General features: G+C 40.8%; 1 protein-coding gene and 1 non-coding gene across 5 annotated transcripts in view; both read left to right on the top strand.

Annotated features, from left to right (window-relative positions):
- The window catches only part of SPTA1 (spectrin alpha, erythrocytic 1), a 72,595-nt gene that overhangs the window by 6,769 nt on the left and 38,959 nt on the right, over positions 1–26,867 (top strand). For 3 of the 4 annotated variants that reach the window (XM_036344672.1, XM_036344671.1, XM_036344673.1), the window contains 14 exons: positions 4,404–4,537; positions 5,042–5,186; positions 6,251–6,405; positions 7,347–7,482; positions 7,583–7,684; positions 9,176–9,313; positions 9,924–10,034; positions 13,938–14,015; positions 14,155–14,310; positions 15,727–15,931; positions 17,973–18,154; positions 20,780–21,023; positions 22,517–22,639; positions 25,367–25,584. In XM_036344672.1, the coding sequence (XP_036200565.1) occupies positions 4,404–4,537; positions 5,042–5,186; positions 6,251–6,405; positions 7,347–7,482; positions 7,583–7,684; positions 9,176–9,313; positions 9,924–10,034; positions 13,938–14,015; positions 14,155–14,310; positions 15,727–15,931; positions 17,973–18,154; positions 20,780–21,023; positions 22,517–22,639; positions 25,367–25,584 (2,127 nt within the window). Of the gene's footprint in view, positions 1–4,403; positions 4,538–5,041; positions 5,187–6,250; positions 6,406–7,346; positions 7,483–7,582; positions 7,685–9,175; positions 9,314–9,923; positions 10,035–13,937; positions 14,016–14,154; positions 14,311–15,726; positions 15,932–17,972; positions 18,155–20,779; positions 21,024–22,516; positions 22,640–25,366; positions 25,585–26,867 lie in introns of those variants that run through there. The other variant, XM_036344674.1, reaches the window with a different exon arrangement.
- On the top strand, positions 23,823–23,929 carry LOC118673799. Its single transcript, XR_004973476.1, has one exon. It is a non-coding gene; the product is annotated as a U6 spliceosomal RNA (small nuclear RNA).

Raw genomic sequence — 26,867 nt, 5'->3', positions numbered from 1 at the left:
CTGCTGGCTTAGGCCTGCTCCTGGGTGGCAGAGGGCAGGCCCAATCCCTAGGTGCAGCCCCTGGTTGGGCTCAGAGCAGGGCTGATAGGGAAGTTGGGGCACTGCCCCCTGTCTTGCACAGAGCAGGGTGATTGGGAGGTTGTGATGCCACCCTCAGTCACGCTCATGGTAGGGCCGATTGGGGGGTTGGGGCACTGTCCCCTGTCACACTCAAGGCAGGGTTGATGGGGAGGTTGCGGCGCTACCCCATGTCACGCACAGAGCAGGGCCCATTAGGGGGTTGGGGCACTGCCCCCTGTCACGCACAGAGCAGGGCCAATCAGGGGGTTGGGGCGCTGCCACTCTCACACTCAGGGCAGGGCCGATGGGGAGGTTATGGCTCTACCCTGTCACACACAGAGCAGGGCCCATGGGGTGGGGGGTGGGGGCGCCACCCCCTTTCATGCACAGAGCAGGGCGGATCCGGAGGTTGTGATGCCACCCCCAGTCAAGCTCAGGGTGGGGCCGATTGGGGGGTTGGGGCACCGCCCCGTCACACTCAAGGCAGGGTCGATGGGGAGGTTGCGGAGCCACACCCTGTCACGCACAGAGCAGGGCCAATCTGGGGGTTGGGGCGCTGCCCCCTGTCACACACAGATCAGGGCCCATCAGGGGGGTTGGGGCTCCTTACCCTGTCACGCACGGAGCAGTGTCGATCAAGGGGTTGGGGAGCTCCCCCCTGTAATGCACAGAGCAGGACCCATCAGGGGGTTGAGGAGCTCCCCCCTGTCACTCAGAGAGTAGGGCCGATAGGGGAGTTGGGGTGCCACCCCCTGTCACACTCAGAGCAGGGAGGATCAAGGGGTTGGTACACCGCCACTGACACACTCAAGGAAGGGCTGATGGGGAGGTTATGGCTATACCCTGTCACACACAGAGCAGGGCCCGGGGGGGGGGGGGGGTTGGGGCGCCGCACCCTGTCACACACAGAGCCGCAGGGCGATCAGAAGTTGGGGAGCTCCCCCGTATCAGGCACAGAGCAGGGCTGATCAGGAGGTTGGGGCGCCTTTCCCTGTCACGAACAGAGCAGGGCGGATAGGGAGGTTGTGGCCCCACTCCCTGTCACACACAGAGCTGCAGGGAGATCAGGGGGTTTGGGCGCTGCCCCTTGTCACGCTGATCCCGGTGCCGGGAGGCATATTACCCTTTTACTATATAGGGTAGAGGCCTAGTGCAAGGGTGGGGCTGGCTGGTTTGCCCTGAAGGGTGTCCTGGATCAGGGTGGGGATCCCCACTGGGGTGCCTGGTCAGCCTGGGTGAGGGGCTGAGGGCTGTTTGCAGCTGGTCACACACCCTTCAGGGTGAGGGTCCCCACTGGGGTGCCTGGCCAGTCTGGGTGAGGGGCTGAGGGCTGTTTTCAGGCTGGCGGGTGAAGGAAGCTCCCAACTGCTCCTTTTTTTCTTTTTTTCTTTTTAATTCTGGGCCAGCTTTAGCTCTGAGGCTCCAGCTCTTAGGCCTCCGCTGCTGAAAGTAGGTATCTGGTTTGTTTCGGTTCGAAACAATGTATAACTCCAGCTCTGACTCCAGCTCTGAGATCCCAGCTCTCTGAAAGCTGGTTTCTGGGTTTTTTTTTAGCTTCTATATTTGTTAAAATGTTTCAAACTGCAGGCTCGGAGGCCTGCAAGGCAGGCGGGGAATGTTGGTTTCCTTTGTCACTGAAGGAAGCAAGCCTCATGTTAGTATCAAGCTGCCTGGCTGCCGGTCGCCATCTTGGCTGACAGTTAATTTGCATATCGCCCTGATTAGCCAATGGGAAGGGTAGCGGTCGTATGCCAATTACCATGTTTCTCTTTTATTAGATAGGATGTTTACTTTGAATTTATATTAGTTCACACAAACACTCCATCCATGCTTTTGTTCCGGCCCTCCGGTCCAGTTTAAGAACCCATTGTGGCCCTCGAGTCAAAAAGTTTGCCCACCCCTGGTATAGGAGATCCGTCTGCCACCAGAACTATGATTCCCAGCATTCCTGGTGCTCCCCATGCTCTGGACTTCCACTTCCGGTCCTGGGGCTGCCACCAAAACTACTATTCCAAGAATTCCTGATGCTCCCCATGCTCTGGGTTTTCCCCGACTGAGAGAGCCATGTCGCCCCAAGGGAGTGACCAAGGGAGTGACTGAGGGAGCCACGTACCCCTAAGCTGCCAGCTCTCCCACTCTGCTCTGTGTATGAAAATTACCTACCATCTTTGTTGGGTTAATTTGCATACTCACTCATCATTGGCTTGTAGGTGTGGCTTGTGAGTGTAGTGGAGGGACATTAATTTGAATGTTTCTCTTTTATTATATAGGATACTAGAGGCTCAAAATTCATGCACTCAGGGGGTAGTGGGTCCCTCAGCCTGGCCTGTGCCTTCTCTCAGTCCGGGAGACCTTAGGGGATGTTGGACTGACTGTTTAGGTCTGCTCCCCAAGGGTCTAAGCCGGCAGTCAGACACCCTTAGCACTGCTGCAGAGGTGGGAGAGGCTCATGCCACCGCTGCTGCACTTGCCAGCCATGAGCCCAGCTTCTAGCTGAGCGGCACTCCCCGTATGGGAGCGCACTGACCACCAGGGGGCAGCTCCTGCATTGAGCATCTGCCCCTGGTGGTCAGTGCATGTCATTGCAAATGATAGTCCTGCCATTTGGTTGATTTGCATATTAGCCTTTTATTATATAGGATGATATCATTATAGATCACTTCTATGCAGGGGCAGAGGGAAAGGAGGCAGATTTAACTGTAGTTAAGAAAATGCTTAAGTATGTTTTCAATATCTGAGCAAATAAATAGAACAATATGCAAGGAAATTGGGAAGCCAATATGATTTTATATGTATATAAAAAAGTAGAGACTCTAACAGTTGGTTCTTATGCTTTTCCATTTATGGTTTTATTATCACTACAGTTTTATAATGGCAATTATTTATTCTGAGTTAATAGAACCAAGATTTCAGGATGAATAAATAGTGGAGTATAAAAAATGACCCATTTCTCAAATTTTTTCAAAGGCTACCTTTCCAACAGTCCCTAAATTTACCATATTTCTCTCGTTTTGGAAACTTTTATCTGTTGCTATCACCAACTGCCACAAAATTTAAAACAGCAAACATGATTTTGCTGAAAATTAAAATTACTTTTTTCATGATTTAATAAGTCAGATTCACTGATTCACAGTTCAGTGATTCAGTTGTTTAACTGGGCAGTTCTGCACATCCCACCTGGTATTTTTAAGTTGCGGTAGTTATTTTGTGGTTCAGTTAAAGTGGAAGATCTAAGAAGGCTTTGGCCCAGTGTCTGGGGTCTTGGCAGGATAATGAAAGCTTTCTCTATATGGACTCATATTTCAGTAGCCCTGTGTTTTTGTGTCAGTGTTTCAACAGGTGAGAACAGACACTGAAATGCCTCTTGAGGCCTAAATGCTGGAGCTAATAGAGTATCATTTCTGCCACATGCTGCTAGTAAGCAACTCACAGGCCAATCCATAGCCAATGAGTGAGGAAATAGAGTCTGTCTCTTGAAAGGAGGATCTCATGGCAAAATATCATGGCTACTTTTTCTAATCTACCCCTCTAAGGACTAATCCAATACAGAGTTTATCCCCTGCTCTTCGGAAGTGGGGCTCACACAACTGCAATAAAGAGGACCATACACTCAGAAAGAAGAATGTGGAAAATTCTGTCTGGAGAGCCTTTGGGATGGAAATGGAAATGGGAAGAGATAGGGACAAGAGGACTAGGGAGATGGCCATAGAGGAGCTACTCAAAATTTCCAAGTATCCAAACAGGCTGATGTTGCTTGATTCATATGGTATTCATAAATCTCATCACTTCAGATGATTTGCAAAAATGTATGTAAATAAATATAATAATATGCAAGAAAACTGGGAAGCCAGTTTTAATTTTCAGCAAAATTAAATATGTGTGAATTTGTATAGAATTCTGGAGAGAGAAAGATTATTCTCATTTGATTTCTGAAGGTGTTAGGACCCCAAAAGTTTTAAGAACTACAGTGTTAAGTTTAGAAAATTAAGTCATGCTTCACAAAGGGAATTTTTTCTTCTTTTTCTTTGTATCAATGATGTTCAGGGGGGTGTAGCTGGAATCAACAAGGTGGAGCTCTGAAAATAACATCATGATTGGGCAACTGTGTTAGTAGGCTAGACCAGTGCTGTGAGGAAAGATGCAACATCTGGCAGGTTAGTTTTCTAGATTTTGTAATGTAGTTCAGATTAGAGCTAGGGAGTCTGGCTAATGTGAATTTCAGTATCTGGCTCTATTTTCATTCTTCACTTCTGACAAAGTATGAGCCAGTGTGAAATGGGAAGTGTTTAAGTGATGGAATAATTTCCCCTTTGCATAATTCCAGCATTTGTTTCCTCTCAAAGGAGAACCACCCAGAACTGCCTTTGATTAAGTCAAAGCAGGACGAGGTGAATGCCGCCTGGGAGCGTCTCCATGGCCTTGCTCTCCAGCGACGGAAAACACTGTCCAATGCTGCAGACCTCCAGCGATTCAAAAGGTATGAGTCCAGGCACTGCATTAGCACCATGTCCTGCGGTTAGCAATTAGTGGCCAATACCGCAAAGAAAGCCATGGATTGCCTTTAAGACATTTAGGCAGTTAAGAGAACTGTAACCCACTCTATAGCCAAGTTTGTGGTGGCTGGAGCCCAAAGCAATGAAAATAGCACCAGGAATCAGTGATTAAAGCTGTGGAAAGCAAGGAAAGCAGATTGAGAATTGGATGGGGGAGGAAGATGGAGCTTAGAAGAAGAAAGACATTCATGAAGTGTTGACCATGACATGAGAATTTTCTGGAAGCTCAGTGGTCAGGTTGAGCAGGTCTCTACATCTCAAAGGAAACCATTAAAAGCAAGAGCTCTTTACATTACTTTTTACTGGAGCGTAGGAAGATAGAGTACTTTATCTAGCTGGGTAAATTAGGTTGGACCTTGCTGTGGGCTCTGCTTGCTCTGGGATGCCTGCTGTCTTCTTTTGTTGGAGCTCATATGGATGTCTGACAGGGATGTGACTGAAGCCATCCAGTGGATCAAGGAGAAGGAGCCCCAACTCATCTCTGAGGACTATGGCAAAGACCTCGTTAGCTCCGAGGCGCTGTTTCACAGTCACAAGGGACTTGAGCGGAACCTTGCAGTCATGGATGACAAGGTAAGCCATTATTGGAGGAGTGTGGCTGCCCCCTTGAGCTAGAAGAGGTATTTATTGACCATCCTGCCTCCAGAGAACACAGTAAGTGTACTATTTCAATAAAGTCCAAATTCTGTGCTTCCACATTTGAGTTCACAACTTGTATTTGAATATTGGATATCCTTCATTTGATGTATTTTGCTCCAAGTAACTTTTAAAAAAAGTTAGTTGCCTATATTTGTACATAAGGTGTTCTGGTACCAAGAATTAGCCAATGAGACACAACCTTTTTATGTGACATGACCAATAAGATGCAGCTCTGTTATATGACCTATATATTTATGGCCCAAGAGAGGGCGGTCACACCAGGTGGCTGCTGTTGTGTTGGCTATCGTCATTTTTCTATTTGACAATCTAAAGGAAAAGAGGTCAGTACCCCTAACTAAATAGTCAGGTATTGCATGTTTTAAAAATCCCTGCGACACATGGTTGAAGATCACTGCCCTAGACAATACCTGATTTTAGTTAGTTTTAATAAAGGACTAATGGCAACATGTGGAAAGTCACCCATATCTGTAGTTTTGCCTGCTAACCCTGCTCCTCAGGAATTGTGCTCAAAATGAGCTGGCATTACTGGCATTTCTTGTCCTCTTAAGCAGAAATGTCTTTCCGATTCCCACACTCATATTTATGGAAACAGTATACAGGCTGGTGAAGAACAGAGTTAAGTCTAAGCCTTGCTTCTGTCAGTTACTAGCTGAGTGATCTTTAGCAAATAAAATAAAGTATTTACATCTCAGTTATCACATAAAGGGACCAGGAATAGTTTGTACTTTATAGTTTTATGAAATAAAGACTATAAATCAAGAAAGTACATGTGAAGTGCTTAGCAGGAGAGACAAAAAGTGCTTAGTAAATTATTATTAACGTAGTTCATTAGCATATTAATATAAATATGTCAATAAATATGTATTAATAAACTATTATGATTTATATGATTGTTTAGTTGCATCACTCCAATATAAGTCTTCCAGGAGAACCCAGAGCTCTTGGGATTCCCACTAGGTGTCTTTTTCATCCTAAAGGTGAAGGAGTTATGTGCCAAAGCAGACAAGCTGAAGCTTTCCCATCCTGCAGACGCACCTCAGATCCAGCAGATGAGAGAGGACTTGGTCTCCAACTGGGAGCACATCCGTGCCTTGGCTACCAGCAGATATGCAAAGCTGCAGGCTTCTTTTTGGTGAGAATTCTTCCTTCCTATTATTCTACTTGCCTCTACAGAATTCAGGCATAATACTCAAAACAGAAATAAAAGAGCGAAAGCAGTAAAACAACGAGACACTCAAACTCCCTGCCCACTCAGTAGAGGCAGAAGGAGCGTTCAGTTGCCAAGAGAAGTCTTTTGCAGGCCTCTCGAATACTTAGCCTGACACCTCTGCTCACCTGCACACCTCTCCTCTTCCTCTGTTTGCTTAGTTGTAAGATGCTATGAAGTGGCCCATGAAACTGGGAAAGCAGCTAAAGAAATGTCAAAATCCTGGTTGTAACTAAGGAATTGAAAGAAATTTCCAATCTGATGAGAGTATTAATAATAAATCTAGAATTATTTCCTGAATGTGGGTTGGTTTGTCAAAAACATGGGTATCATTTCAGTAGTTAATTTTATGATGAGTCATTAAATCACCAGAAAAGACTGCTTATCTTAATGTTATGATTTAAAATTAAATGGGGAGCATTTAATTTTTTTTGAACTGTTTTAGTGAATGTTGTTTTTATTAATAGGGTTAAGGGTGAACTCAGATACATGAGGCCTCCTCACCCTAACTCTAGTCCCCCCTTCTCACAAGGTGCTTATTTTTATTTCTATATTGTGTGCTTATTTATCGGCCTCATTGGGAATACTTCAAGTGCCTCTGGGGTAGGTGACCTTGTGCTGTTCGAGATGTCATGCCTACGTGCCTCATCACATAATGACATGTCTACCCAAGACATACACGACCTGGAGTCAAGGACTTACAACTTGAACCATTAAAGGAACAGAAAGCCCATCAGGGGAAGGGAAGGGGTAGAATTAGGGCAAGGAGCATATTGCACCTTTAGCTCGCCTCAACCCTAACCCCTCAACAAAGTCCATTTACATCTGGTTTCTCCTTCTTGGCCTTGACTTTACCTCTTCCACAGGTACCAGCGTTTCTTATCTGACTATGATGAACTCTCAGGCTGGATGACAGAGAAGACTGCACTAATCAACGCTGACGAGCTGCCCACAGATGTGGCTGGTGGGGAAGCCCTGCTGGACAGGCATCAGCAGCATAAGGTAAAGAGAAAGAGCCTCCTCAAGAGGAGGAAAGGGGAGGTGCTAAGACTGCCATAAAGTTCCTTGCTGCATTGTAAGACATTGTGTCTTGTGGCCACAGCATGAGATTGACTCTTATGATGACCGATTCCAATCTGCTGATGAGACTGGTCAAGCCCTGCTGGATGTCAACCATGAAGCCTCCAATGAAATTTTGGAAAAGGTAATTCGTTGACCAGGATTTGTGAAATTTTGATGCATATTTAGCTCTCACTTAATCTCATAACAATATAATAATCTCTGAATGGGAAGAGTATGACATCATATAAAGATATTAGTAATATGATGCCAACTTTCACGTTGCTTCCTTCACATACTGCTTTAGCTAAATTGAGCAATTTGAAATTGCCAGGACAAGATGTGTGCTTACCACTGAATCCTTGTATCATAGACCTATTTAATTTCACCAACGTACATACAGCCTAATTTGAAGCCTTCATATCATTTTTCCTTGTCACATATAATCTGTTTTGTTACTTTTCCATGATCATCTCTAGATTATGAATTCTGTGAGGACTGCACCTCATTGATCTTTGGGTTCCCCAAGGTGCTTGGCACATGTACTTTCTCTTTTCTCCTCAATACAATTTCAAATCAAACTGATTTTCCTTTTACTGTGTTTTTCAAATTCACACTAACCAAAAAGCTTTGAACATTCAGTATTCCACTAAATAAAGAACTAGGCTTGCCATCATCCTAACTTCCTGGATTGCAGGGGCTCATCTCAACTACCTGACCCCTCAGAGAGATTTTGCTCCAGTCACCAAGTCCCAGGAACTCTTTGGGGTGATACTTAAAATAATATCCGTAGGCTTCTTTGCATTTCATTACATTCTAAGCACAGCCTCCTGTGCTGTGTGATGGATGACATTGAGATAACCATAACTTGAATTTCCCCAGTAATCTATGGAAACATTATAATATGGCTTTTATTATTCACAATTTTCTACCAAAGGGGTGATAGAACCCTACATTTTTTAAAACCTACCTATTACACTTAGATTTTGAGAATTTTTGCTGCCCTTTTGGTGGAGTTCACAGCAGCTGTGGTTATAAACTGGAGTTTCCTTGGGTAGATGCTTGGGCAAACACGGGCTTTTTTATGGGTTTGATAATGTCACTTTTCTCTTTCCTTGATGGTTCTTCTTTGCTTTCAGAATAGGATGCAGACTTCTCAGTCTGATAACTTAAGTGCTCTATGAATTTGAAATTCATCAAATGTCCACTTTTTAAAGGCACATTATTTTTTCTGGAGTACTTTGTATAATCAACAATTACTTGGAATAATTACTTATTTGTGGCATTATGTCCTCCTACAATCCTGATTCTCCTCCCCACCCTTTAAATATTCATTTAGTAATATACTTCCCATATTTCTACTCTTTGGGTCTTCTAATCAGAATTAATCTTTTCTTGTTTATTTATGCATATTAAATGTGCTGTTCCTCTTTTATGGTATTTATCCCATTTTTTTCTATGCTACATTTATTCACTTAGCTGTTGGAACCTATAAGAAAAGTTCATCTACTGTTCATTTTTGTATCCTTTAAAATATCTTGCATTTATTAGATGCTCAGTAGTAGACTTCCTGTTTAGTAGACTGAGATAAATTAATTAAAGACCTTCCTGATACATTGTCTTTTCCTTTCCAAAGATGACAAAGCTTGCCAACAACTGGGCTGCCCTGCTGGACCTATGGGACAAGCGTCAGCATCAGTATGAGCAGTGCTTGGACTTGCACCTATTCTACCGTGACAGTGAGCAAGTGGACAGCTGGATGAGTAGACAAGAGGTAACAGGAAGGATTCAACAAGTGTCCAGAACCAATTTTTCACCCCTTGTTTACCATGATGAGTATCTACAGTCTCACAACTATTTCCTTGGTCTTAAGCTTGTCCCGGGAACTGAAGAGTGAACCACAAAGGAAAGATTGACCACTCTCTATACAAGGCTTTTACTAGTCCCTCATGAACAAATGAATGGAAATAAATACCCAAATACATAGCAGAGAGTTTGATCTCAAATGAACATAAGGAAAAATTAATATCAAATTGTAAAGGGGTTATGATGAGTTGGGCAGGATTAACCAGAGATTTTCTGGGGGATGTGAGTGGTCCTCATGAGGCAGCTTTGAGAGCTCAGAACAGTGCCTACATTGGTTGGGACAATTCTATGTCAACAGACCTAGAGACAAAGGTGATGAGTTCTATGAGAGGACTGGGAAGAAAGTCTGAAGCCCCTGCTGTTTGAGGTTCATCTCTAACTTCTAAACTTTTTGTGTTAATTCCCACCTTGCTCTCCAACTCCCTCACCTCCTTCCTTGGTCCTTGTCTCAGAGATATTCCAAAGGCATGTTTTTCACCAATCAGGTACAGCGCAGTGTGTCCTTCTGTCTCCTATAGGCTTTCCTGGAGAATGAGGATCTGGGAAACTCTCTGGGTGCTGTAGAGACCCTTCTTCAGAAGCATGATGACTTTGAAGAAGCCTTCACTGCCCAGGAAGAAAAGATCACGGTAAGAAATGGGCCCTGGTTTAGGTATTGGCTTCATGTTTATAAATATCATAACCTCCAACACTTATCCTTAGGGAGAATCACTCTTGTAACTATTAGATATAACATGAGAATTATTCTTAAGAGAAAACATCCAGAAAAATAATTATACCAATTTCTACCAATACAGTATTTGTTCCACAAAAAATAATTAGAATTTTTAAAGTATTTATGACATTTTTTTAATCAAGTAAATGATTGTCTTTTTTTCTTCAGTATAAATAGAAACTATTATATCCATAGTTTGAAATGCATTATTTTAATTTTTTTCCTTTCTAGTAATAGAGCAGGGAAAAAAAAAACCCCAATAAGTAAATAATGTTTTATTTTTCTTTATAAGCATATCTTTACCTTTGTATTTCTCACTTAATGTTACTACAATTTTCCTGTGAACAGTAAGTTACAATATCTAGGAAAACTGGTCAATATATAAGCAGAGCCCAGAGAAATGTAAGAAAGTTTTTGTGGGTCCAATATATTGTACTTTGGCTGTCTCCTAGGATGGTACTGATTGAAAGTCACACGTAGGCACACATGCCACCATCATTGCAATAACTAAAATAACAATCAAATTCTAAGTCTTCCCTGTTAATCATCAGACATATAAATCTTTTGTTAATCATCAGACATATAATTCTTTGGTTTATTCTCATTGGTAAAAGCAAATAGTATAAAATAATTTTATTAGTTATAAAATGTTTTAGATTATTTATTTTAGAGTATTTTCCTATTATGATCTAATTAATCCATCTTTCACTCTAGCAGGTTTTTTTTCTTGGTGGCGGGGGGTGGGGGGGTCCATGAATAAATATATGAAAAAATTTACCTCTACAGACATATGGGCAACTGGCTGGTGGCAGCAGGCTTTGGTGCCATAGACCTTTGGCTGACCTGCCTCAGGCTTGATGCTGGTGGAAGCTGTCCTCACTTGGCAGTGTGCCCCCTCCCATATGCATCCAGGCCAAGTACAGGCAGCCTTCAACTGCAGATCACTTTGTTCTTCCTAACAGGTAGCCCTGGGACAGTTACCGCAGCATCTAACACTGATCTACACTGCAGTTCCTTCAAAGAAATCACAGAAACAACACACGTGCGACCAGTTTAAAACCACCAATTAGCTCTACAAGTGGTACACTGAAAGGAGGTCTTTATAGGCACCAAATTCCACAGGGACAAATCCCGCTCCATGGCGTCAGCCCCTGCACAGGAGCCATTCCTAACAGCTAGCCAGTCTAAGGGTCATTCTGAATCACTGATGTACCAATAGCAATTAAGGCTCAACTACAACAGAAGGGCACACACAACCCACACAAGGGACAACCTGGAGTACCTGGCTCAGGTGATTGAGGAGGATGTATCACTAGGCCCCAAAGAACAACCAAATACACAGGTCACCCAGCAAGACTGAGAGGCATAGCAGATCTACCTAATACACAGAAACAAACACACAGAGACAGATAAAATGGGGAGATAAAGAGACATATCCCAAATGAAAGAACAGAAAAAAAATCTCAAGGAAAGGAACCAAATGAAATGGATGCAAGCACTCTATCAGATATAGAATTCAAAATGCTGATTTTAAGGATGGTTAAAGAACTTAGAGGAAAAATAGGTCAATTCAGTGAGAACTTCAACAAAGAGATAGCATGAAAAGCACATAGAAACCATAAAAAAGAACTAGTCAGATACAAAGAATACAATAACTGAAATGGACAACACACTAGAAGAAATCAACAGAAAATTAGATGAAGCAGAGCATCGAATCAATGATTTGGAAGACAAGGTAACAGAAAACACCCAATCAGAAAAACAAACAAAACAGAACAAAATGAGGATTATTTAAGAGACCTAAAAAAAACATCAAGCACAACAGCATCCACATCATAGGGGCATCGTGAGAAAAAGAAGAATGAGCAAGAGCTTAGAATCTGTTTGAAAAACTGATGACTGAAAACTTTCCTAACTTGGTGAAGGAAGAAGATATTCATTTCCAGGAAGCATAGCCTGTATCAAACAAGACAAACCTAAAGTGGCTCACACCAAAACACGCCATAATTAAAATGGCAAAAGTTAAAAACAAAGAGAGAATCTTAAAAGCAGCAAGAAAAAAGCATTTAGGCCCTAACCGGTTTGGCTCAGTGGATAGAGCATCAGCCTGCAGACTGAAGGGTCCCAGGTTCGATTCCGGTCAAGGGCATGTACCTTGGTTGCAGGCACATCCCCAGTAGTGGGTGTACAGGAGGCAGCTGATCGATGTTTCTCTCTCATTGAAGTTTCTAACTCTCCATCCCTCTCCCTTCCTCTCTGTAAAAAATCAATAAAATATATTTTAAAAAAAAGAAAAGAAAAAAGCATTTAGTTACCCACAAGGAAGCTCCCACAAAACTTTCCGCTGATTTCTCAACGGAAACTTTTCAGGCCAGGAGGGATTATCATGAAATATATAAAATGATGAAAACCAAGAACCTACAACCAAGACTAGTCTATCCAACAAGACTATTATTTAAAATTAAAGAAGAAATAAAGAGTTTCTCAGGCAAGAAAAGCTAAATGAGTTTATCGCCACCAAACTAGTATTATAGGAAATGTTAAGGGACATCTAGAAGAGAAAAGAAGAAGAAGGAGAAGGAGAAGAAGAAAGAGAAAAGGAAGATAAATATAAATAATAAAATGACAATAACTACATCTCTATCAATATTCACTCTAAATGTAAATGAATTAAATGCTTGGATCAAGAAAAAATATTCATTCTCACCACTTTTAATTCAAAATAATACTGAAAGTCCCAGTCAGAGCAATAAGGCAAGATAAAAAATAAAAGGCAACCAAATTGGGAATGGAGAAGTAAAATTGTCACTTTTACAGATGGCATGATTTTTTAATATAAAAATTCCACCAAAAACACAGTAGAAACAATAAACAAATGCAGTAAAGTTGCAGGATACATAATCAATATACAAAATGCTATTGCACTCTTATATTCTAAAAATGAAATTTCAGAAAAAGAAATTGGGAAAACAATCTCGCAATTGCAATGAAGAAAAAAAAAAATACTAAGAATGAACTTAACAAAGGATATGAAGGATCTAAACACTGAAAACTACAAAGCGTTGATAAAAGAAATTGAAAAAGACTCAAAGAAGTGGAAAGATATTCCATGTTCATGGATTGGAAAAATCAACATAGATAAAATGGCCCAATATTTCCCAAAGCCATATACATAGCTAATGCCATCAAATCCCAATAGCACTTTTTAAAGAAATAGAGCAACAGATCAGATTTGTATGGAATCACAAAAAAACACACAAAACAAAACAAAACAAAACAAAAACACCAGACACACACATACAATCCAATTAAAAAATAGCAGAGGACCTGAATAGACACTCTCCAAGGACAATATAGAGATGACCAACACTCATATAAAAAGATGTTTACCCTCACTAATCATCAGAGATATGCAAATTAAAACCACATTGAGATATCACTTCACACCTATCAGATGGTTATCATCAATAAATCAACAAACAAGGGTTGGAGAGAATGCGGAGAAAAGGGAACTCTCTTGCGGACAAACAACAAACAAGGGTTGGAGAGAATGCGGAGAAAAGGGAACTCTCTTGCACTGTTAGTGGGGATGCAGATTGTGTAGCCACTATGGAAAACAGCATAGAGGTTCTCAAAAAATTTTATAATAGAACTAAGGTCTACATTTTAAAATATAATTTATAACAGAAATTAGAGTTAGGACCTCTTTCCATGTTACCATGATTCCTTCTTTAAATAGCTACCCAAACTGTGGCCACATACTCATGGATGGTCACTGAGTTAAAACAATCCTGTGTTCTTTTGTTTTGTTTTTCAGACATTAGACAAGACTGCAACCAAACTGATTGACAATGATCATTATGATTCAGAGAACATCGCTTCTATCCGGGATGGGGTATGTTCAAGGGCTCATCTGTGCTTGTCTGAGCACCCGGTCAGGGAAAGTGTTGGGGGCATGGTGACCCATGTGAACAGTGAGTTTCCTGTGTCCACATTTGGTTGAGTTGACAATGAGTTTGCTCCTGGTTTTGCAGCTGCTGGCTCGCCGGGATGCCCTACGTGAAAGGGCTGCCACTCGGCGCAGATTGCTGGAGGACTCCCTGCTTCTGCAGCAACTGTATCAGGACTCAGATGACCTGAAGAACTGGATCAACAAGAAGAAAAAGCTGGCAGATGATGAAGATTATAAGGTAGGCAGGGTTTCCCAGCCCTGGACATATTCATTGGGATTTGTTAGTTTTGTGGAATTAGAGTCTTAAAGCTGAAAGGACTACAGGGTTCAGTTAGTAAGCCTCACTTTACAGATGAGGAGACAGAGTCTCGGAGAAGGGCAATGGTTCCCCTGAGGCTATACATATAGAGAAGAGCCAAGAATCTAGTTTCTGGTTTTCGTATACCCTGCTGCCCATCACCCTTTTTTTTTTTCTAGCACAGAATTTCCAGTGGGCCTTGATAGAATGGTGTAAAGGAGGGACTGCTCCTTACTGAGCTCTTTGTTGTCCCTTTATCACCTCTACTGCTCCCCTCTTCTCCCTTAATGGAGAAAAACATTGTGTTTAATCCTAATGTACACTCACATTTCCTGGAAGCTATTTGGAGCTCAAAAGTAACCTAAGGGTTTGGTATAATATAGACATAGAGTTTTATAACTTGAAGGGAACAACCTCTATTTTTATAGATGAGAAAGCCAATTGTGAAGTCAGTTGACCAAAGTTATCCAATTATTTAGAAGGCAATTTAAAATAAGGGGGTTAGAGGCATGAATTTTGGAGATGAACTTGGGCTTCTTTGGGAAATTCCTATATTATCATTTAGTCTTAAATGTATACCTCAGATCCTTTTGTTCATATATCTTTATAGAACTACTAGAGGCCCGGTGCATGAAATTTGTGCACTGGTGGGGGGGCGTGGCCTGTGGGGATCAGCCTGCTGTGGGAGCACCACTCATCCTGGTCAGCCAAGCAGCACTCCCACTGTGGGAGCGCACTGACCACCAGAGGGCAGCTCCTACATTGAGGGTCTGCCTCCTGGTGGTCAGTGAGCTTCATAGTGACTGGTTGACCGGTTGTTCGGTCGTTCCGCCTCTGGGCTTTTATTAAATAGGATTAGAATTACTACCTTATCTGAACCTTTTATTCTTTCTGTAAAATTCTGCACCATCTGTTTGTGTTCTCTAGAGGAGTTATGGTTCTGGTGCATTTAGGGTAAACATCTCTTCTACATGGGGCAAAAGGATGGGTGGTAGATATACTAGGACAGAAATGGACCTTAATTTTCATCCTTCATGACAGCTCTGATTGATTGTTATTTCTTGTGTGAGGTGTCGTGTTCAAAACAATTCCAGGCTCAGTAGAAATAATTTTAGGGATTGATTAGCTATGTCTGCCACATATATAGAAGGGAAAATTAGTTACATGAGTTTTCTAAGCATTCTCTGAGTTTGTACTAGGACAAGGACAGTTCTGTCTTCTCTCTTCTCCCTAGGACATAGTGAGAAGTAACCCCTGTACTCAAAATGTTTCTCCCTCATTTTTTAAGTAATGATTTTGTTTAATTTATTTTATTTTATTATTTTATTTTATTTTATATTTTTTGCCTTGTCTCAGGATACACAGAACTTGAAGAGCCGGGTTCAAAAGCAGCAAGTCTTTGAAGAAGAATTGGCAGCTAATAAGATCCTACTCAGTAATCTAGAGAAGACTGGCCAGGAGATGATTGAGGGTGGCCACTACGCCGCTGACAGTGTGGCTGCTCGGCTGGCCGAAGTCGCCAGCCTGTGGGAACAATTGCTGGAGTCGACAGCGCAGAAAGGTAAGAAGGAGAGGTTTTGTTGAAAGGCTAATTCTTAAATTCTGAAACCTCTCACGTTCATCTTCACCTCCTTGAATTTACCTGGTGACCTCTATGGGAAAGATGCTACTCATCTGCTTCCCTGTGTCTTCCTCCATTAGTCAAGAAGTTTCCAAAGTCCAACCTAAATTTATCACACTATATATTTACAAATTTTATGTTTTCTTCATGCATGTAGTTTTTTACTGAAACTTCTTTTGTTTTATTCACTTTTTAAATTTTTTCTTTTCTTAAAATATATATTTTGTTGATTTCAGAGAGGAAGGTAGAGGGAGAGATAGAAGCATCAATGATGAGAGAAAATCATTGATTGTGTGCCTCCTGCACATTCCTGCACTGGGGATGGAGCCCACAACCCAGGCATGTGCCCTTGACCGGAATAGAACCTGGACCCTTCAGTCTACAGGCCAACACTCTATGCCCTGAGCCACACCGGCTTGGGCTAAAATTTTTCTTGATAAATATTCAGCAACCATGAATTCTGTATTGTCTATGCACTTAACACTAGTGTCCTTAAATTAAGGTTTTGGTTCTATAGACAAGATATTATAACCCAGGTAAATTAAACATTAAAAGATTGTCGATGCCAAATGTATTTCTACAATATTTTATTTTTATAAAAAGGGCTTGATGACTTTGTTGTTGTTTGTTTTTTACCTATCTTGAAGTATTCAGGCTCTGCAATGAGCTCTTTTTTTTTTTTTTTAAATATATTTTATTGATATTTTACAGAGAGGAAGGGAGAGAGATAGTTAGAAACATCGATGAGAGAGAAACATCGATCAGCTGCCTCCTGCACATCTCCTACTGGGGATATGCCCGCAACCCAGGTACATGCCCTTGACCGGAATCGAACCTGGGACCTTTCAGTCCACAGGCCGACGCTCTATCCACTGAGCCAAACCGGTTTCGGCCGCAATGAGCTCTTTTAAAAACTCCCACATATCTACTTGAATGTTTCTACTAACATTGAATTTACCTGGTGACCTCTAGGCCAGTTTTCTCTAGGTTAATTATAATCAGTTATAATTAACACAAATAATGAGGTTCTCTTATTAATATTCTCCTTGTTCTGAACATGCTCTGTGGACATGGCTCTGTCCTGGTTAGAGAAGGGATCATATTGATTTTGTTTGATGTCATTCTGAAAAGTAGGGGGGAAATCCAACTTGGCTGTAACAATAAGAAATCGCCATACAGTAATTGCTACACAGAAATAATGTAAATAATTGCTATAAGTTCATATAATGAAAAGTTTATCAGGGAACAGTGTGCATAATCAAGACTTTTTTTGGAAGAGAAAGTTGTGGTGCACGGTTTGTGATGAAGGACAGGCACTAAGAGGGGCCAACAAAGTTCTGAGAAAGACATTTATTAAAAGACACTTCAAAATTGTAAACTGAGCCCTAACCGGTCTGGTTCAGTGGATAGAGCATCGGCCTGCACACTGAAGGGTCCCAGGTTCGATTCCGGTCAAGGGCGTGTACCTTGGTTGCCGGCACATCCCCAGTAGGGAGTGTGCAGGAGGCAGCTGATTGATGTTTCTCTCTTATCGATGTTTCTAACTCTCTATCCCTCTCCCTTCCTCTCTGTAAAAAATCAATAAAATAAGAAAAAAAAATTGTAAACTGAGCCAACCCCAAGTGTTACACTTCTCTTGGAAAATGCAGTGTTGGGGTTTAAAACCCCTTGAAAAGGAGGTCTCAATGGAGAGCAAGAAATGACATATGAAAACACCCAAGCTGTTTAAAATCGAACACAGCAGCCCTGGACCTCACTGGGGATTAATTTATTGTTTTTCTTTGTCTTGGGAACATTACTTTATTTGAAAACAAATACCAAGAAGTTCTACACATTTAAGGTGATTTCTTGTATAATGTTATATGAGTTATTTTTTTCATTGGATTATCAAAATATATTTCTGCTTAAGTGGGTGGAAGGTATATTATTTGTCATGAGAAGCAGTGACGGTACCTGTCTTATACTTGATGTCTTTTCCCAGGGACCCAGTTGTTTGAAGCTAACCAGCAGCTGCAATTTGAAAATAATGCCGAAGACCTGAAGCGCTGGCTGGAGGAGGTGGAATGGCAGGCCAGTTCGGAGGATTATGGGAAAGGCCTGGCTGATGTACAAAATCTACTTAAGAAACACAACTTCTTGGAGTCTGGTGTGGCTGCTCGTCAGGTTTGTTGCTAGCTCTTTACCAGTTGTAGGCCAAAGCACCTGTATATCCCCTGACCAAACTCATCACATCTGATTATTATTAAGAGAAAGAGATCAAGAAATTAAAGGTAAAAATTCAAGATTTTAGTTGGTAAACAGCCTCTTCCCAATATTTCCTTTTATATAGCCATTCTCCTGGTTGCCTGGTGTCTCTTGTCAGAACACTGTGGCTGATATAAGGCTTTATTGACTTTTCTTGATATAATACTGCACACTCAATCCAGAATCATGGATTATGTATATATATAGCCTGCCAATTGCTAGTTATATGATTTTTGGTGTGTCTTTTCAACTTTTCACACCTCTGTATCCTCACCAATAAAATAAGGGTTTAGATAAAATTGCCTCTTCTTGTTTGAGCATTCTGCAATTCAAAGCTTGAACATATCTTTCATCCTACCAGGTTTGTTTTTTGTTTTAGTTTAGAAAATTGAAACCTGTACAAGTAACATGACTTCACAGAGAAAATTAACACCAGGGCCAGGACTATCATACAGATGTCTAGGCTCTTAATTTCAAGTTACACCCCCTTGAAGCACCCCCAGACTGTTATTTAAAATACATTTATCTAGCAAGTTTCTAGACTATAGACATTGTACATATGAGTTTCCAGAAATGTTAATGGAAATTCAATTCCAGTCGACTCAATTTTTCAACCTTGGGAATCTTATCTTGTGTTTAAAATGATTCTGCTGTTTCCTAGAAGGTCTCACTAATCTGTCTTGTTAAAATACACTTTTATGATATTTACTTTTTGGTCACTTTGGGTGAAATGGGAAAGAAAGAACAATCTACAGAAGACAGAGCAAACAAAATAAACGCAATCATTTATACGGCTCTAAGAATGACTTGATGGAGCTTGAAATAAAAGGCTGGGGATAGAAAAATACAAACTGTGTGAAGATGGCTTGAAATCTAACATAGAGGGAGAAAGTTTGGAGCAGATTTACAAAGGATTTGATGAAAGATAAAAACACACAAAGAAGAAGAACAGCATCTGTAAATACATAATAAATGTAATAAATATGTGATCCTTTGAGGAAATTTAGGGCATCTACTCACCAGGAATTGGTTCTCTTGGCTGGGAAAGAGGCTAAGATATACGCTTGCAAAAGAAATTTCAAATAGGGAATATTATAGTTAGAAAGGATCTTAAATGCCCTCTAGCCCCAAATCCTTATTCTATAGACGAGGACACTAAAATTAAAGTAGGTAAAAGGGCTTTTCCAAGATCAAGTGGCAACTGACTGGCAGCCAAGAATAGAAGTTACAGCTTCTATCTTCTTAGTCTGGGCATCTTCAACAACACAGAGGTTTTCAAATAATGCAGTAGATCCATAACGATGATGATAATTATGATGTTTCAAAATCACTCTGATGTTTTCCAAAGTTAAAGTATCCTAAGAGATGAAAAGAGTTGGCTAGTGAGAGATATTAATTTTAATTCTTTAAGGAGCTTTTACTATTTTATGAATAAGTCTGTATATGTTTTAAGAAGCTATTGGTGGTTAATGGTTTGTTCCAAATTGAGGCAAGATATATCAAAACCTTTATAGGTTGAGAATTGGATATCAAAATAGAATAAGTAAAACCAGCGCTTACTGTTCATTTACCTCTTGAAGAACTTTTTTTGTGCACTCTGTAATTTTTTATTTTTATTTATGTTTTAATGAATTCATTGGGGTGACACTGGTTAACTAAATCATACAGGTTTCAGGTGCACAATTCCACAACGCATTATCTGTACACTGTATTGTGCATTCTCCACCCCAAGTGAAGTCTCCATCAACCACCAGAAGAAGTTTCCTTATGTACCTCTTTCCCCTACTCCAGCAAAAAGGCAAAACAAGCAGACAAACAAAAATCCTATCTACTTGCTTCTGCCAGGCCATTTATAGTTGGCCTCACTAATAAGAAGGAACACATCTTGTGTATCTATAGCATATAGAAATACAACTAAAATTTTCTTTCCAGGGAGATCTTTTGGAACCCGGTTTCTGTATTTCTCCTTTCTTAGATAATGGCTCAAATGAGGACTGTGATTTCTTCCATTTTACGTAACTGGGTATTGACCAAGGCGTGCCTTTACATTACTTCTTCTGAGGTTTTGACATTTGTTTTGTGACATCACATGTCATCTCATAGGAATCATTCCTGCTATGCAACAGACTTCAGCCTCAGAAGTGTCTGTGTTACTTACAATTACAGCTCATTTTAAAGGGAGATGAAGAGGATGAAAGGGGAACTGAGATTGAAAAAGCCAGGCACCATTTTCCTTAGGACCAAACTTACCAATAGTCCCACACAGTTTAGGTTCTATAGCTCTGGTATCTCTGCTTTCCTTGGCACACACCATCAATATTTAGTCCTTTCTCAAATGGGGTTTGAAAGCTACTTTCCACAAATCGCTCTTTTAGATAGATGAAATGGTCCTCAAAGCAGCAACCCGAGTTCACTGATTTGATTAGAAGTCCTAAGACAGTACATAATGGGGCTGATTCTCTCCACGGCCGGCCTCTCACCGAACCCTCATCCCTTTCTACTGAACGGCAGGGTTTCCCGACACACATCCAATGTCTTCCTTAGGAACAAGTCGACACCATCACAGACCTGGCGACGTATTTTGAAGAAACCGGCCATCCCGATGCTGGGGACATACGGGCACGGCAGGCGTCCCTGGTGTCCCGGTTTGAAGCCCTGAAGGAACCGCTGGCGACCCGGAAGAAGAAGCTCATTGACATTCTTCGCCTGCAGCAGATTTGCAGAGACACCGAGGATGAGGAGGCCTGGATCCAAGAGACCGAACCCTCAGCAGCCTCCACCTTGCTGGGTTAGTGCAGGCTGAGCGGGTGGAGCCATAAAGCAGAGCCCCCAGGCCTGCAGATTGTTTGAAGGATCTGGGATACAATAGAGGGTGGGGCAAAGCTTGCTCTCAGCTCCTTCCAATCTTCCGTAAGAAATTGTTTGAAAAATTTGAACTTAAAAGTTTATGTCCTAAAATCGACATGAGCAGAGCCGTGAACTTAAGGTCTTTTGGAAGCTAAAGTGCTCTGCTCTTGGCTACTTGCTCTAACTTAGATTATTGCCAAGGTTCTTGGCTGAGCAGGCATGGTTAGTGTTTGAGGTACCAAGAGTTTTTGTCTAGATTGTTGATGAATCCCTTTTATAACCAAATGAGCTATTACAAACATAAAAGGGGTGAAGTAGCAGATAAAGGACACATTTCCTTTTTCTCTGGAAGCTATCAGTTTACCATTGTCAGTGCCAGGACACTTGCATTGAAATAGAGAAAAAAGTGGACATAAATATAATGTAAACTTAATATGCACACATTGGGAACATCTATAAGGGTCTAGAGACAATGGTGGCAATGGAAGGCTAGTCTGGGAAAACTTCCGAGAAGAGAAGGATCTCTTTGAAAGGTGAACGGGCATAGAAAGTTTCTAGAGAGGCATTTAGTGTGAAGTATAAGAAAGGAAATTTTGAAGGAAAAGGAGGTGAAGCGTGGATGGGAGACAGTGAGGATTCACTAGGGATCTAGGAAGATGGAGGAAATTAATAAGACATAAGATTTATTATGTGCTTTGTAATGATAAGCAATGAGCCAGACGGTGTGGTGCAGTGGTTAAGTCTAACCCATGAGCCAGGAGGTCATGGTTCTATTCCTGGTCAGGGCACATACCCGGTTTTCAGGCTCAATCCCAAGTAGAGGGCATACAGAAGGCAGCCAATCGATGATTCTTTCTCTTCATTGAAGCTTCTATCTCTTTCTCCCTCTCCCTTCCTCTCTCTGAATTCAATAAAAACATATTTTTTTAAAAATCTGATTAATGTTAAGCTATGAGTGAGACATTTTTTATGTTATATCTAATCCTTACAAACAAAAATTTAAAACAGCTAACATTGTGCCAATTTTATGGTGAAAAAAACTAAATTTAGAGGATTTAATAACTCCTTGACACCCATGGAAATTAGAAGCGGAAGACCCTGATTTTTGTACCACAATATTTTGAAAGAAAATCAGTTGCATAATATTGGAAGTTGATCTGGAAAGTTATTTGCCTTTCTCCTATCTTCCAAAGAGAATGGTGATTTATTTATCATTTTTTGTTAGGGAAAGAATTGAATTTTCTTAGTACAGAGGGGCAAGGGGAATAACAAAACTGAGCAGAGTTAACTCAGACAAATAATACAGATTTCAACAAGCCCACTCAGTGATTAGAACCTCAAAGGAGAGAACTTGTAGATTCAAGAGTAGGGTAGCCTCTTCTTATTGCATACACTACAACAATCCCAGACCTTAAACTTGTTTTTTCTCTGTAGGCAAGGACCTGATTACATCAAAGAATCTTCTGAATAGACACCAAGTCATCCAGGCTGACATTGCCAGCCATGAGCCACGCATCCGAGTGATAACAGATCGGGGAAACAAGATGGTGGAGGAAGGTATGTATGATTCAGATTGAGTCCAACCATCATCCCTATGCCAAACTCTAGGGATTTAAGGGAACGTAAAGACACCAGATCCACCTTACCATCTAATACAGAAATTCCCCCTGGGCATTTCTGACAGACACAATGTTTGTATATGCTAATAACAGGAAACTCTACCTCATTTCTATTGTTCCGTAAAGCCAAAATTATTAAAATAAAGTACATTACCCTAATAATCAATATAATTTTCTGTAAGAGTTATAAAATTCAAAATTTAAGGTCCAAACCCCATAAAACAAATCAAATACTTTTCCCCTATGGGAACTTCCAAGTCTATAAAGACATGTCTGAGTTCCCACTGTCTTATAATCATGATAGTAAGTAGCACCACTTCTTCACATTTTTTGCTTTAATTGTCTCAATGTGTTTCCTCTTCCTGGTCCCCCATCTTCACAAACCCCTACTGGTTAAATGTTGTTCAGAACCAAATATCATATACCAGGTGTGGTATAACCAACGCAGACTAAATCAGGATTCTCCCTCTATTGACTCAAAAATAAATTGCTGCCAGTATCCAGCTATCAAAAGTATAGTTTAAAAGTATGCTGAGCAAAATTTTAGAGCACAATTGAGTGATTCAAACCTAAAAATGTTTGTTTGGTATTTCTATTTTACTATAGTGACTTGTCTTAGTATTTTAATTTCTAGCTGTAATTGTGAATTTTATCTATTTCTCTTTCATTTCTTTTAGTTTCATGTATTTTGAAGCCCTGTTATTAGATTCATGTATATAAGCTTGTTATGTCTTCCTGATGAATTTAAATTTTTAACATTATGTTATAGCCCTCATTATCCGTGGTGTTACCCTAAAGCAGGGGTCCCCAAACTATGGCCCGTGGGCCACATGCAAATACAAATATTGTATTTGTTCCCATTTCGTTTTTTTACTTCAAAATAAGATATGTGCAGTGTGCATAGGAATTTGTTCATAGTTTTTTTTAAACTATAGTCCGGCCCTCCAACGGTCCGAGAGACAGTGAACTGCCCCCTGTTTAAAAAGTTTGAGGACCCCTGCCCTAAAGGCTACTTAGGACAACTTTAGCATAGCCACTCTAAGTGTCTTTGTTCGCATAATATGGATTTCTCCATCCTTTTGCTTGAAGCACTCTGTTTATATTACAGCAGAGTTTTTATCGTGCTCGCTTCAGCAGCACATACACTAAAATCGGAACAATGCAGAGAAGATTAGCATGGCTCCCGTGAATGAATAAAGCAGATTACTTATAGGCAGCATATACTTAGATTTTGTTTTTATTTTATGCAATCTGGTCATCTTTCCTTTCAATTGGAATATTTAGACCACTTACATTTAAAGCAATTATCAATATGGATAAATTTAAATGTAACATTTTGATATTTTTTCCTTTGTCCATCAGTTTCTGCTTTCTTTGGATTAGCAGTATATTTATTATAATTTTATTTACTATCTCTCTTTGTTTATTAGCTGTAGTCCCATGGTATGTGTGTGTGTGTACATTCATGTGTTTTATTCTAGGGTAGTGATTCTCTAAGTTTGTTTTATGGTTTTCATCATCATGCTAAGACATTTGCCTTTTTAATAATCATTCTTTCACAAGTGTACAGTGAAGATTTGTGGGGTCTAATGGCTAATTGAATATATATTTGTGTATACATTTAAATGTTTTCTGTTTTGATTTCTGATATGGCAATTACCCATACATATAACCATATATGAAAAAACTTAAAGTGGTCCCCAATAATATTTAAAATAATAAAGGAATCCTAGAATTAAATTTTAAGACTAATCAACTTCATCCTCTGGGGCAAGGGTGGGGAACATCTGGCCTGCAGGCCATATAAGGACCAAGAAATCATTGGGTCTAGCCCTGCCAAGGCATTAGGGGTGAGTTAATTAAATGTTTGACCAAATACAGCAGGCTCATTTTTAATTTGATAGTTTAGTATGGCCCTCGAATGATGTTAGAAATATCCACATGGCCCTTGGTAGAAAAAATGTTCCCACCCCTGCCCTAAGGGACCTCTCTGGGCAGCACTTTTCTCTTCAGTTCAGTACTGGGTTCCACAGGCTCTACCTGTCTTGTCTTCCCATAACTCATTTCTGCCTCCCCCACTCAGTGTGATCGCTAGTTCTGTCTGGGTTACCCCTCCCCCTTCCACCTCCTCCCACCCCCAATGCTACAGTCTAGAAACCCAGGCATACACTATGGCAGTCATAGGTCACGCCTCCTTTCTTCTCCTTCTCTCAGGAGTCACAATCCTCCCCCTATTGTCTGAAAATCATTGCATTTTATAGTTTTCTGTCCTGTTTTCTAATCGTTTAGGTGCAGAACAATTCCTGTAGTAATACATCCTTTATAGACAGAAATGGAAATATGTTGAATTTTCTGTTTAGTCTAGAGAATACATGTTTTTGCAACATTGAGTAGCACCCACACACGGGTATTTTGTTTTCAGGTCTGTATAACAGAACATAGCACCCAATTAACCACCATGTAAACACACTTACACCACCACACATACACATCTATCCCGCATTAGCATTCAGCATTCTAATTTCCAGAAATTTAGGTAAAATGGCAGATTGAGTACATCAAGCATCATCCTCACACCTCCCTTTCTCTCCCCAAGATCACCAAAAGGATTAATTGTAGTGAATGGCAACGAGGGTCACACTAACCTTTTCTATCTGCTCCATAGGACACTTCGCTGCAGAAGATGTGGCCTCCCGGGTCAAGAGCTTGAATGAGAACATGGAGTCTCTCCAAGGTCGAGCTGCCAGACGGCAGAACGATCTTGAGGCCAATGTCCAGTTCCAGCAGTACCTGGCCGACCTGCATGAGGCAGAGGCATGGATTAGAGAGAAGGAGCCCATTGTAGACAACACTAACTATGGGGCTGATGAAGAAGCAGCTGGGGTAAGGCAGACATGGGGATGGACGTTGTCTAGTGTTCACCAAGTTGATTTGTGGGACATTTACAGGTTTTGTTAGGTTATTCGGGTATTTCAGAGTGATATGATAGCTTTGGGGTTTCACCTGATACCCTCAGCGCTGGCAGAGATCCTAAAAGATACTTTACATTTTCCTAATCCCACAGAAAGCTGTGGATTTCCTAGAGGTAATTTAAAGTCAAAGAGGCATGACTAGAGATCCCTGCCTGTCTTCGTCCCAGCTTCAATTTCCCAGAGTAACCTTCAGATTTCACAAATCAACCATAGTTTTAAGCATTAGTCACCTTTAATAGTTTTTCTGAAATAAAATCAGACAGACATCTCGGGACAAGAAAAAAAAATCAAAGATCATGTTAACTTTTATATCAATTTCTTTGCCTTGCTCATTGTCCTGTGGGAATACAATATAGTATTTCATAAACGTTTAGGGCAAGAATTAAAATGAGCATCTAAATTTATACGAATGTTTAATCCTACAAAGTAGCAGTATCAGCAGCAGCATCCTTTAGCTATGATGTGTGTTGATAAAATGCTTGTGCACTTTTGACTTCATGTTGATTGAAGCAAATACATTGAAATTGTTATTTATTTACTTATTTATTTTTGACAGTATTACAGTTTGTCCCCTGAATTCCCCCACTTTTACCCCCTCCTCCCAGGCCTGCTCCACCCCAGGCCTTCACCACACTATTGTTTGTGTCCATTGGTTATGCATATATGTATATGAGTTCGTCGGTTAATCTCTTCCTGTCTCCCCTCTCCACTCTCTGGGACATGCCAGAGGTTGTCTGTTCCATGTCTTCATGTCTCTGGACCTCTTTTGTTCATCAGTTTATTATGTTCACTAGATTCCACTTGTAAGTGAGGTCATGTGACATTTGGCTTTTTTGATGGTTTATTTCACTCAGCTTAATACTCTCCAGGTCCCTCCATGCTGTTGCAAAGGGTAAGAAATCCTTCTTTTTTACATCTGCATAGTATTCCCTGGTGTAAATGGACCACAGCTTTTTATCCACTCATCTACTGATTGGAACTTAAGCTATTTCCATATCTTAGCTACTGTAAATAGTGCTGCTATGAATATAGGGGTGCATATGTTCTTACTGATGTGGTTGGTGTTTCAGGCTTCTTAGAATATATTCCTAGAAGCAGGATCACTTGGGCAAACTGTAGTTCCATTTTTAATTTTTTTAGTAAATTCCATACTGTTTTCCATAGTGGCTGCACCAGTCTGCATTCCCACCAGCA

Source organism: Myotis myotis, unplaced genomic scaffold (assembly GCF_014108235.1).
Source record: "Myotis myotis isolate mMyoMyo1 unplaced genomic scaffold, mMyoMyo1.p scaffold_m19_p_18, whole genome shotgun sequence".
In the NCBI taxonomy this organism is placed as follows: domain Eukaryota; kingdom Metazoa; phylum Chordata; class Mammalia; order Chiroptera; family Vespertilionidae; genus Myotis; species Myotis myotis.
Note: the sequence above shows the minus strand (reverse complement) of the source record. Positions and strands in the feature narration are given on the sequence as shown.